This window comes from Antedon mediterranea, chromosome 7 (assembly GCF_964355755.1).
Source record: "Antedon mediterranea chromosome 7, ecAntMedi1.1, whole genome shotgun sequence".
In the NCBI taxonomy this organism is placed as follows: Eukaryota; Metazoa; Echinodermata; class Crinoidea; order Comatulida; family Antedonidae; genus Antedon; species Antedon mediterranea.
The window spans coordinates 20,884,905-20,899,449 of NC_092676.1; the positions used below are offsets into that span (position 1 = coordinate 20,884,905).

Sequence of the window (14,545 nt, forward strand, 5' to 3'; positions counted from 1 at the left end):
CCGCGTACAAAATCCTACATCGGCTATGCTGCGAATGGAATGCGAATTATTCGTTTTAAGGTGACTATAAACGTATACGTTACGTTTTATTCTAGGTATAATCTAACCTTGAGCGTCCCTACAAAATCCCATGTTATACCTAAGGTTTGAACGTAGTATTCTTCATTATTCTACTAATCCGCCGAATAATTACCAGCTAATCGTTGATACAGAATCGTAATTAGGCCTATAATAAAAAAAAAAAATAATCAACTGTACCTTTTGGCGCCTATTTACTCTGGATTTCCTAATTTGTAATCAAAAAGTATGTAAATGCATTTTAATTTTACTTTGCTGCGCTTTCATCAGTTTACAGGAGGGATAAGGTACTTAAAAGTCCCATTGTATCATCGTATTCGGGATTGTCAACGTTGGACCACCACCACCGCACCGGAGTCTGCTAATTTCCAGTTTATTGATTAGTATAGTAACGAAATTGTTATAAAACGGTACACGCCTCAAGATTTTTTCCCCATTAGTTTTCGATTTTTGTCTATCCAATCCAAGTGTTTGTTGAAAGAAAGTCCTACAGTTAAATAAGTGTTAATGTATATAAGCCCATGGAGTAATTTATAATTCTTCCATAAGCTTACTAATTACATGTACATGAATAAAGTAAAGATAAAACCGTCACATTTTATATCCTATTTGTTTTGTGTATTTGCATTGTATTTCAGTAATAAACGGCTACTACTGTATAGGAAACATTTGTTTTGTGTATCGTATGGTAATCATCAAATCAATAATTTAAATAATAATATTGAATTATTTGCATATCTACGGATGTACCATCATTTTAAAAATTCTTTTCAACATGTTCTATAGCAATACTTTCGAATTCGTAAATAACAGTGTACTTGCTTTTTTAAACTTGAGTCTGCGGACGGTACCTAAAACTTGCAAGTGTATTTACAATATAGTGTAAAATGTTCTGTATTTATTTTTTTGCAATGAATTTTACTAACCGCATACATTGCGTACTTATAAACATTTAGCCTACCAGACGTATGGCATGTAACATTTTCTTTCAATATTTCGTGTACCAATGGATTTAGAACATAGAAAATAATACTTCAATTGAAACTCTTGCATATAATTTTACATGTTCTACAAGTTTTCTTGGCGTGGTTGAAATCGGTTGATCAGTGGAGCTCTAGGCCTACTAATGCTTTTAAATTACAGTTTTTTTCAGGTAAATAAATTTTGTTTCGATCCATTTTTTTAATGACATATATTCGACAAACATTTTTTTAAGAATTATTTGTTTATGTGGACAATACATCTTTAATGCATACCAACATAGACATATACCAAGTATTTATACAAGAATCATTTCAATTGTCACAATAGTAGAACGCACAGTTCAGATAATATTGTTACTGCACTTCCATTATCATCAAATCATACCATTATAAATACAACAGATAGCTATGTATACCTCTTAATATTTACGACAGAGATAATGAATGCGCAGTGCCATACCCGTATCTTAAAAACGTATTGATTCTAGGCTTCGGTAAAGGCATATTCAAGCTTTCGTATTTCCTGTAAGTTAAACAAAATATTCGATTAAACTATAAATATAACTAATCAATAAAAAAAAACACAAGTCACAAGAGTTAAACGGTATACTTTGTAAGAGGAACTATATCGAAAAAAATAACAGTTTTAGTATCTTAACAACAACATCTGTTTACAAATTATTATGAATCTGCGTTTTTTTTATTCATTTTCACTCGAGCTCCAGCGTTCTTTTCCGCCTTGGAAGCCTTAAGCCGATTTTCTACTACGCATGCGTATAAGCTGACGCTTTCGATTCGCGTCAACAAATTCGTCTAGTAAAAGCAGCTTTAAGCTGGTTTTCCACTAGGCGAATTTATTCACACGAATCGATAGCGTCAGCTTATACGCATGCGTATTCATGTTTGCATCCTCCAAATACCTTTCTACGCATGCGTATAAACTGACGCTTTCGATTCGCGCAAACAAATTCGCCTAGTGGAAAATCGGCTTTAGTGCTGAAGAACGGAGCAGTGAAAATACGTCATGCGTCATCTTCATATTTGCTTTTGGTTGTTTTATGATATTTCATTTCACTTTTTGTCTGTGTAAAGCGGTTAGAAACATTAGTATAATAGACAACCATTATTATTATTAGTATTAATATATGTTTTGATCGATTATTCATTATACGTATTATACGTAAAATGACGATAAAGAAGCCCAGGCGATCAATATGTTAGGCAGAAAAAATAAAGGTCAACAGTGTCTGCTAAACCCAAAGTATATGCTCATAACACATACTAAGAGACAATAACACCGGTGGTGTAAAAGATACCAGTAGATCCAATGTTTTGTCTCGCTGCGCACCTCGAAATGAATTAATTCGTACAATTCAACTGTTCAAGGCTAAACAACCAGTAGATCCAATGTTTTGTCTCTCTGCGCACCTCGAAAATAATTAATTCGTACAATATTCAACTGTTCTAGGCTGAGTTAAATTTGAAATAGGCATTTGGTGAGCCTATATATGTAATAAGAGTTTGGTTCTGAATTTGTTTCCAAAATTGGTCGACTATTATTTTGTTTATTACCATGAAGTAGTATATATATAGATATAAATCTAAAGGCAAATTACTGAAAAATGACAATGCTGTGGGTATCAGTGGCTGGATCTCAATTGAGATACAAAGAAAAGAAGCGAAAAGCTAAGTCAAAACGATAAGTAAAACAGCCAGAAAAGTTAGCAGAGCTTTCGGACAACACTAGCCCTTCATCAGTGCAAGTGAAGGAATTCTATATATATATATAGATATATATATAAATCCAAAGGCAAATTACTGAAAAAAATGACAATGCTGTGGGTATCAGTGGCTGGATCTCAATGGAGATACAAAAATAAAAAGCGAAAAGCTAAATCAAAACGATAAAGTAAACAGCCAGAAAAGTTAGCAGAGCTTCCGGGCAACACTAGCCCTTCATCAGTGCAAGTGAAGGAATTTGGATAACGTCATAGATATATATATATATAAACAAATCAGGCAAAGAACATTAATTCTAAACCGCCCGATGATATACTGAAATTTAATTAATTAATTTGAAACGATAAAGATGAGGAAATCTGTGAGAATGAGAAAGTGCGTCGTGTGGGACGGATCGTAAGAAGGTAGGTCGTGTATGCTGATTAAAACTAACATTTAACCATAACAAAAAGTATCCAAAATAACATAAAAACTTACAGGTTTGTAGTATTCATTGATAAATTTTCTATAGTTATAATAGTAATTGCTCCAACTACGAACCAAGTAATTCGTAGATTTAGTAATGGTTGCGATACTATTTCCATTGTGGGATGGATGAGGCCGCTAGCTGAAAACACTGTAATGCGTAGAAAATGTAGAACATTGAACTACTTTAAACACCTGTAGCATACCGTTCATGGCGCATTGATACGGCATAATAACAAGGTCTGTAGCTACATCGAAGCTGAGTGACAAAACACGGCGTACTGGTAGCTTATTGGTAGTGGACATTTGACGCATAAAGGACAATTTGCACAGACAAGCGGTAACGATAGGCGAAAAAACTGCGTGCTTGTCCTACGTAGAATTTATATCTATCCCGAGCGGGTTATCCGCCCGTCCGCTCCGCGTTTTGTGTAAATTGTCATGAGAAATAACATAGGTTGTATAATTGTTGTCTAAAATGTAACAGTTGTCAATTAAGTATTGCCTATTAAATTGTCTATTCTAATGTTTTACGATTGGAAAGGTCTTTAAGATCAACTAAACTCTCCCCTTAGCTTTGGGAAGAAATTGGTTTTCAGAAACTGGTCAATCTCTTTCTGGGGCAAATTTGTATAAAGTTCAGCGCAAGACTGTTGTAGGTAAGCCACCGATGAAAATGCCATGGTGTTCAATGCACGTACGGCGTTCATTATATTAGTCCAAGTATATCGTTTACGTTTTAAAAGTACTAACCTATGGTTTCTGTAACGCAGCGTAAGTAGTTTTACCAATCACAGGCGATGAATTGTGGCTTGTCATTGGTCCAACACGCTTACGTTACGTTAACATCATTACATTACACGTTGATTTGAAATTTTTTGATTAAAAGCAGCACAATAATAATAAATGTGTGGAGGCCCTTGGGGGTTTATTTTACCCTATATTGTTATATACTGTTAGTGTATAATTGCTGTTATTATGTACGAAAATCACGGATGACTTTTTAATATCCAATATAATGGAAATTACTCATTTCTTGGCTTGCCTTATAGTAGAGGGAAAAAAGGACTATATAACAATCGTATCCCAGCTGGCTAGAACAAGTACTTGTAACGTTCCGTCTGAGCGTCCGCCGTCCTCATCCTACCACTTCTAACGATAACGGAGCCTATAATGTCGCCATGAAGAGGATGATTGGCGGGTGTACTTTTTTTATGTTTCGTGGTTAAACAACACGTCTATTCATTCAGTTTTTTCAATTCAATTTTTTTATCTTCTATCTTTTTTCCTTCGTAATATTCTGTTGTTGTACTGTATCTCTTTATTATTATTTTAACACATATTTCATACTACTTGGTTGGCAGGTGTATTTCAATATAGCATGGAACACATCGGCAAGCCGTTCGCTGTAGAAAGAGTCAAGCCTTACAAAATTCTCATGTCTTTATTTCTCTTTAGGTTCGTATACTTGGTTACATTTTTCGTACCAGCTGTTTATTCGTTCGTAGACATATTACTACTGTTATTATTATACTGAAATTAATGACGAATTAATGTTCGGTCGATACTATAAAGCCTAATGATACATACCTATAACCATCCACTAAAATTCCTTTCACGTCACTTTAAAGGTCGTCTGTAAAGAACTTTGGGTTTTTTATTAAGCGATGTCGTGGTGGATCGTGAGAAAATCGTTCTTTTTTTACCTCTTTTCACAAAGGTGCATTCAGTTTTCAACGTTGTTTACAGTAAAATTTAATGTTAGACAGTTATCAATAAGTAGAAAGGTGATTAGTATAGGCCTACAGTCAAATTATAATGTCTTTATACGGGTCCGTCAAGAGAACAAATAGGCCTAATAATTTAGCCATAACGCTTATATAAATAATTTAATTAAGATTTAACATTTTTACACTTACAAGTTTGTTAAATTTTAACCATGGGGTTTATCTAATTACAAATAGCGCCCGGACCGGAGGCAAAGTGAGTGTATTCTATATTGTAAAAATAATTAATCATTGATGGAAAGGTTACATTTTTATGGAAATGATATAACATCCTTTACCTTATATTTTAGAAATTTTGAACCAGTACTTTTCAACATTATTTTAAATTATTTTCTTAATATACTGCCTACTGCCAAAATAATAATTTAAAAAAAAAATCGAATTTAAAAAAGAGCCGAATCGATATTTTATTGAAATGTAATAACCTTGCCTCTCAAAGTATTCCTTGTTAATATTGAAACGTATAATGAAATTATAATGATGAATTAAAATATTATTCAGTGTCACGCGTCTTCATAATATTATTATCATATATCTTTACATCAATAGTTGGTATGCATATAGGCTCATTTCTTGCCAATTTCATTAGTTTATCTCGTCGTATGATAATTTTTAATTTATTGAATTCCTTGTAGTACATTCAAACATCAATATTCATAAACATTTTATTTCACTTTCACTAAAAAAAAATAAAAAATAAAAGCTTTTAATAAATAGGCTCCTAACAATCTTCAACTATATCATTATTTGATTATCTGGTTTAGGCGTGCAAACACTACAATTTTTTTTATGTAATACTTTATAATAAAGCCAAAGAAAAAAAAACATTTACTCAATAGTTATTAATAGTAATAATTAATAATAGTAATTAATTAATTAATAAACAGTAAAGATAAAATATTCTATGAGCGTCGAATCATGACTAGAACTCATGCCTTTTTAAAACTATAATAAAACTAAGCGAAGATAAAAAAAAAACATTCGCTCAATAGTGTTGAATTAATAAACAGTAAAGATAAAATATTCTATGAGCGTCGAAGCATGACTAAAACTCTTTTCAAAACTCGTTATACATAGAATGTCATATAGTATATAGGGCCTAACTATTGAGACCTTATGCATTACACTTATCTGAAACTAGACGGAGTGCTCGACTTTTATTTAATGATTTAAACAGTTTGTATTCTGCTGGCATGTGGTGGTTAGTGGTGTAATTCAGTTTTCGGTTGTCATAGTAATGATGCTTCAATGGTTGACCATTCGGTAGTTCATAAAATGGATAAAAACCATATAAGGAAACACGCCTGCACATTGTAGCTGCTGCAGTGTACATGATTAACCCCAGCGAAGGATTGTTATTTTTCCAGAATCTATGAACAAACAAAATAACATATGGTTAATAATTGAATTAGGTATGTTTAAATAATAACAATATGTGTTAGCACTATCATATACAGTTATGTGCATCATCATGTATTAATGTCTACAGTCTACAAACTTTTCTTGAGGTAACTAACGTTCATTCAGGAGATATTTGCTTCATATATTATAGAAAGAAAACAAGTTCCAGGCCGCGGTTAAACACCTTGAGATAACATGCGTGTGAACCGTGTATTGCAATAAAAAGTGTTGGCATTTTTACATTATGTGTCAATTAAGGTATAATCAGAGTAGGCCTAGAACCAATATAAGACAACTTTACCGTTTTACTAGTCCAAGTATCCCTCGGTAAGGGTATACAATTTTAACTCTCAATTTATTCTGATTGATGCCAATAACAAGCTTATGTGCAAACGTTGCATTTCTGGTAGCATCGAATTTGGAAATCCATACATATGCATAATTAAGCTGGTTAAATGTATCGTAAGAGTTATTATGACATGCATTTGTAGAGTTTGTGAGGCATATACCGCTTCTCGCAGTAGAAGCATCGTTGAGCACCATCATATCTATTTTACTACCAACGTCTTGTTCAAAACCAATAGTTTGTGCAAGATTTCCTCTAAAAACAAAGTCGTGTGCATCTATTTCACGTCCACAACTGCTGTTTAGTAGAATACCAGCACTGCCTACAACTGCACAGGATCCTTGCAGAGGAATACTGTCGATATTATTAGGTAATTTTGTCATTCGTTTATTCTGTATGAAACCATCCTTGTAAATCAGCGTTAATATCGACGGATTAAATCCAGCTTTGATAAGCCTTTTTCTGTAATTTAATAATAACAATGTAAGTATGAACATTTTATATTGTAAAAATAAAGAGGAATGAATACGAGAGGTAATGGTAAGCGGAAAAGTGCTTGCTTACATAATTAATATGTATCTTCAACCACCCTTCCGCTCCGCTTTTGTGTAAATTTTCATAAAAAAATAACATATTCTATATTTTTGTTTTCCGCTTACATCTACCGCTCGTCTGTGTAAATTTGCCTTAAAGTATTTAATTTCATTGTTTGACAATAAATGTCTGGGGCTTTTATAGCACGCAAGCCAGAAGTCTCAGCTTAAGATTTGGCACGTTAGGCCTGCAATACAGTACAAAAAGTTAAAATTCATAAATACGAATAAAAATGTATGTATTGAAAATAAAAAAACTGACTAAAATCTAAATAAAGAGGAAACTACAAAAAATAAAGAGAATATCATTCTTTTCATATCATATCATTTTTTAATCGATTCATGTTGATCAAATGGCTGTAGGCCTAATGGTATTATAATTTTAAAATAGTAAAATGTTAACAATGAAATTACCTCATATCAGAAACAGCTTTATCGTCAATGTATTCAACCAATCGACATTTTATAGTTGAAGAATTCTTTGTCGGATGTGTCTTGTTTCTAAACAAACTTTAATGATTTACGATAGTTTATTTTTATCATTTCTTACGCATGCAATCGTGATTCAATAGAAAATAAATTAAAAACAGTAAGTTTATTCCATAACCATTTGCGTAACAAAACTAAACTAATATAAATAGCTATACAGTATGCTACAAAGATTAGCTTTTTATCATGAAATTATAATGAAAATAAAATAATTTTAAAAATCTGTCGAGAATTGACTTTTCTGTGGAATTTTGAATTCATGTAATAATTTTTACTTAAAAGACATATTGCCCCCCTGAAAAATTAATTCCTATAATTATTTTTAATATGCTATTTTAATATCGCATAAGAGTTATTCATTTTGACCAAAAGATTGGATTGAAAAAAAAAACATTATTTACCTGAAAAAATTGTATTTTAAAGCAAAAAAATAGTTTTTGGTTGGATTTAACCATTTTTTGAAAAAATTATAAATTTTTTTGTTTTCGTTTTTTCTACGAAAGTGATTAACTTCATTAACACTACAAAATAACATATTCAAAGTCTGATTTAATTAATCTTCATTTTTCATGTTTTTGGGGGACAATAAATATTTGAAGATGTCATTAAATGGAAACAAAAGGCCTTACTGGAATCATTATTTTGCTGCTACCCTTATCATCATCATAATGTATAATTTATTTATTATTAATTAATTATTATTTTGAAAATGGTCACCCTTCTCACAAGATGAATTTCAGTAAAGCCGCTACCTCTGAGTGGAACCTTTGGAACCCAACGAAGTGTCACCTATGGTGTTGGTCTAGTGGTGTTTAAACATTGCTTTTCGTTTATTCTAGTGGTATCCCATGAATGTGTATCCCAAATTAAAGGTTCTATTGTAGTTGTAACAAATATCATTTTGGATAATATAGGCTTAAATACTAATTGAGATAGCAGAATGTCAAAATGCCTGCAAATCAACCAAAACAGACTTGATATTGTTCTTTGATAATTGTTATTAATATGCGTGAGTTCCATACCCGTATCTTAACTTAGGTGACGGCGCTTTGAAAGTTCCAAGAAGTCTTCTGAAAAATGGAAGTTACTAGAATAAATTATTTCATTTAAAAGATTATTATTCCTTTGTAATATAATACATAAAACTGAAAAATATGCGATTTAGAACCAATAGCAAGCATTTAGCAACAATTTATTAATGTAGATCTGATGAAAAACTATCACTTTCAGGACAACAATTAAATGTAGCTATATTTCATTATCTTTAATATAAGAATGAATTAATTATTTTTCATTTACGACATGGCGTATAAAATAAACACAATTATCCTGGTTGATCTGACCGTACAGGTTCTACTGTACAAGTTGTAAACGTTTATAGTTTATTAATACAGTTAGGAAATGCGCTTGCATGGATGAATAATGTTTAGTACGGTAACAACTTATTCTCATTTTAAAATATTACGGGTGTAACAATTATAGAATTTATTCTCTAGACTTAAGAAAACGCTTAAATTGTGTACTAAATTTACCTAAATCTTTATAAGTTTAAAATCTTGAAGTTAACATTGTAAATTATAGTTTTGTTATGTAGAAGATGCATGGCCTCTGGCTTAATACAGTATATAAATGCGAGGCATATTCGCTTTGTTGGTTTGAGTTATGGATATTCAATCTTACAGGATACAACGTAAAAACAAACTTACTTACAGATTCTCCGTTGTTAGATTTTCTATAATAGTTAATACCACCGTGATTGCTCCAAAAATGAACAAAGTATTTCTTCGAGTTAGTAACGGTTGTGCCCATATCTCCATTATGTTAACAAATCAAATAATATTGTGTAACACGTACAAATAAGAAGCCGATCGTCTGTGTAAATTGGCTTTAAGTAGACCTGGTAGAACATCGATGTTCTTAAAGTCATTTTCATTGTTTATTAAAGTTGTTTATCATACGGGTCACGACATGCCGTTATGCAATCCCCAGACACGCACGTGATCGTAAGAGTTGAAACAATAAACTGATTAGTATTAAGCATCACTTGGTCTACTCGTCTTATTTCTACAATAGTTTACAGACCTCATATCAAACGCAGCTTTATCGTTAATGTAGTCAGCCAATCGATTTATACTTATAGTTGAATAATTCATATGTTCTCAAGAAAATATTATAATAATTTACGATTGCTCATTTGATTATAATTTTCTTACACATGCCATCATTCGTGAATTAAAAGAAAATAAATCACAAACATAAGTTTTATTCCGTAACCATTTGCGTAAAACAACTAAACTAATATAATATTAAACATATATTACAAAGAATGGCTTTTTCATCATCAACATAATTTATGTATTAGGCGCGTACAGTCCAAAACCTAATGAGGGAAACCAAACCTTTATTTTGAAAATTGTCACCTTTCTCGTATCATGAATGTGAACTTCTATAAGTTCTTTTTATATGGGTGTTGGTCATTTGTTTTGATAGTGTTTCCCTGAATACTAAATTAGAGGTTCTGTAGCAGATAATATAGGCCTAGGCATAAACTTAATTGAGATAGCAGAATGTCGGAATGCATGTAAATCAATCAAAACAGACTTCACATTGTTCCTTGATAGTTATCAATAATATCCGCGAGTTCCACACCCGTATCTTAACTTAGTTGACGTCGCACAGTGGGCCAGAATCAATTCAAAGTGTGCTAAAAGTGGCAATCCGAACTTTTTAATATTATTAGGAAGAAGACATCTTAAATTATATAAATCCACTAATTATTTTACATTTATATATTATATAATAATAATAAGAATAGATAGATATAAAAAGATAATAAAAATAATTGTTGGTTTGAGTTATGGATATTTAAACTTACAGGATGCAACATAAAAACAAACTTACAGATTCATTGGATTCTTCGTATTTTTAACAAATCAAATAATATTGTGTAACACGTACTGTGTAAATTGGCTTTAAATGGATGTTAATTATATTAAAATATATAAGTAAAAGGTTAACAATAACATTCAAAAGTACATTATCTCATATCAAGCACAGCTTTATCGTCAATGTAGCCAGCCAATCGGCATTTTATAGTTGAAGAATTCATTGCCCGATGTCGTTTCAATGATTTGCGATTGCAATCATTCGTGAATCAAACAAAAACATATCACAGTAAAATAATTTTCTCGGGTAAACGGTAAGCGGGAAAAATTGGTCTTATAGTGTAGACTTGCCCCAAGTCTGTATTTATTGTCTTTTTAAAAAAAATTATTTGTTTTCATTTCGATCGCGATTTTTGTCTGAAAATACAGACTTGTGAAACACGTATAGAAATCGATTTGCAGACCGCAAACATCCGATAAGAATGACGTAGGTTATCATACCGTATTTGGCTATGTGGGGCGGGGCGGTATCTAAATATGGATTTCGTATCAACCAATGATCATTTTGTTTCAAAATGAAAAAGATCGAGTACGTACGTACGTACAGTGCTGAATGTACGATCGAGACTGAACAACTGTTGAAATTAAAATCGTGTTGCCAAGTTGTTTTGTTTATTAATTGTTTAGTCCTGGCCTAGGCCTGCTTCGTAGGGCTACTCAACTCGTACGTATGACCTGCCAAATAAAACGCCAATAAAGTACATACCACCACCGACCGGCACACAGCAGGGGCTACACCACCACACAGAACAGGACAGGGTCTGGGGTGGGATTAAAACAAATTTTCTCCACATAATAAATGATCCATTCAATGTTTGATTTGGCGGAGAAGCTAGCCTATCATCACGAGTTTTCATGTTCTTGGGAAAAATCTCATCAAATGTTTACCAGACTACTACTTACTATGCATATAAAATCATTTCTAGCCTTCAAAAACTTTCATCAATGTACCCATGGATTAAAGGATAGAAGGATATGCATCGACGGTGACATCAAACGATTTGACAACACGCTTGCCTATACTAAAGCACTGCTGCCAATCAAACATTGAACTCCGTGTCTCTAACGGCGGCCCTCTGTAGAACGCTGCAAATCAACTGCTACATTTTTTTTTTAGACCAAAACGTAACCATGTAGAAATCGTATGCGCAGTCTGAATGTTCTATTGACATGTCTGCGTCGATGATTAATTGACAACAAAAATGTATTGCTGAACAATTCTGTTTTAGTTTCATAACAATCGGACTACGAAAAGTTCACTTTCTTACGACTGGTAATTTTAAGTAGTTGGTAATATTAATAAAATATGCAATTTTTATATTTGAATTATCATTATTTGCCTGCCATCTTCTGTCATTAAAAATTGCGTTAATCTATAGAATATTAAATTATGCATTTGACCATGTATGTTGTTAGCGTGTCCGGTGTCCACACATATATGGCTAAGCAGTGGTTTCTTCATAAATCTCCTTAATTATCGATGTAATTATATTTAAATTTTAGTGCCTGGTGATTGGCTAGTGGTTATGTCATCATCATCACATCCAATCACCGGGACTAATTGAATGAAAACAGCGATCCCTGATCCGGGATTGGCTGGCTATGTATAGTTGCGAAACGTTACCTAGCGGTCGTTTTGAAAAGTTCACGCAGGGCAAATAAAACTTAATCACGAACAAACGAAGTACCTATTATTATTCACACGTACACAACAACGGTGAGGAGATCATGATTACACGTTGTATCTACTACAAAGATTAAGATTAGCCTAGGCCTACCTAGGCAGTATCAATGTCGGCAAATCATATGGTTTACTAGTAAGCCTAAGGCCTAGTATCCTTGCTGATTTTGTAATTTTACATGTAGGCTGAGACAACAAATAAATAGTTATTGTCTCAGATGTAGGGCTACTACAGGTCATTAATGCTAAAAACATTAGCGTAGATCAATCGCGGCAGAAACCTATACTACAATGCATCTACAATTCTAAGCCAATAACAATATAGTATTGTTTTTATCTGGTATATTGATGAAGTAGGCCTACACAGGGTCTTCACAATAACATACAATGTAATTTAATAACTGTTTTCAATAAACATTATACTCAGTGGCGTGAGGCAGAGGCCTGAAGCCACTTGTTTAGGAAATCTAAGTGGCCCTCCAAGTTTCAAAGATCGAGGCCTCGGACGTACGTTTTTAGCATTTTCGACATATTTTATGCCTGTTCCTCTGGGCACTGCTCATGGGGGCCCCAAGCTTCGGTTTAGCCAGTGAGCGCACATAGCCGTTACGCCACTGATTATACTGTTCAAATATTAATGAATACATACAGTGCAACAAAGAACGCGCCAAAGAAGCGTAGCCAACAAGGTTAAATGTCGTTGCACATGTGCAGTAAACAATATATTAGGCACGCGACCGTTTCGTTGTTATCATGCGGTTAATTAAACTGTAACATTGTGGGCGGTCCGCGATCTGTCGGCGAGAGTCAAGGAACCCTTGATCTCACGTCGATGCATATCCTTCTATTCTTTAATCCATGATGTACCCAAGTACACATTGTCTAAACGTAACATAGCGCATGCGCATCGTCTTAGATGTTGAGTCTTTGAAATTCTGAAATATGAATATTAAAACGACGTACGACTGAGTAGCCAATGGCATGCGGCTGAAACTAGTCAACTGGATAATTTATGCACCACTTATGCGTGTTTCCCCAGACGGAGTATCCAAACTCAAGTAATACACGTATGAAACGCCATATGTGCAAAATATTTATATTTTTACAAAACTCCGTCTGGAGCCCAGACTAGTCTTAGTGTTAAAACATATTGCTTTTCGTTCCTTTTAATAGTGTTCCCCTGAATACTATAAATCTCCCCAGGGTTCTGTAGCAAATACAAAACATCATTTTGGATAATATAGGCCTATATATTTAATTGAGATAGCAGAATGTCGAATGCCTGTAAATCAACCAAAACAGACTTCACATATAATAATTATGGGTGTGAAGATGATTTGTTTTGTATACCCAAGAATCGATTGTATTTGTACTATTTTTACACAAATCTTTATAAGTTTGAAATGTTGATGTTTAACAGCGTGAATGTATTATATTTATTTTTGTTATGGAGAAGAACACAGTAAGACTACCTCGCAAATAATGTATATACAGTATACACACAATGAATATTCGCATATGCCTTATTTTATTCGCATCACAACAATCTCTTTTCAGAACTATTATTATGCAGTAAGCTACCGTACGTGGTGTATTGCACATTTTTATATCAACACATTGTTTTCGCCATGCAAACGTTCTAACAATATATTCGCACTGTTTGTTGAGTTTAATGGATATTCAAATTTTATGAAAACTTACAGGATACAACTTAAAAACCCACTTACAGATTTGTTGAATTCTCCGTTGATATATTTTCTATAGTTATTATAGCAATTGCTCCAAAAATAAACCAAGTAATTCTTCGAGCTAGTAACGGTTGCGACCATATCTCCATTATGTTACGAACATGTGTTTCAGAAACACGTACAAGGAAACAAATCGTTAACCCTCACGTCGTTGCTGATAGAATAGGGAAAGTTAAACAAAATCAAAGCACTCGGAAACTGTGAAGAACTTTGCAAAATATTGTCACAGAGAGGGCGCATGTTGATACTTCGGCCCATATTAAAAGAATAATTTGTTATTTGTGAAGTT

At 33.0% G+C, this 14,545-nt stretch overlaps 1 protein-coding gene across 1 annotated transcript; it reads right to left on the reverse strand.

Annotated features, from left to right (window-relative positions):
* Positions 1-6,041: 6,041 nt before the first annotated feature.
* Positions 6,042-9,891, reverse strand: LOC140055154 (CMP-N-acetylneuraminate-poly-alpha-2,8-sialyltransferase-like). The gene is made up of 5 exons (XM_072100387.1): positions 9,593-9,891; positions 8,905-8,952; positions 7,808-7,903; positions 6,756-7,262; positions 6,042-6,423 (listed from the first exon to the last, which is right to left on the reverse strand). Exons 1-5 carry the CDS (start codon positions 9,697-9,699, stop codon positions 6,168-6,170), a joined length of 1,014 nt encoding a protein of 337 aa, XP_071956488.1. The 5' UTR covers positions 9,700-9,891; the 3' UTR covers positions 6,042-6,167.
* Positions 9,892-14,545: the final 4,654 nt, after the last annotated feature.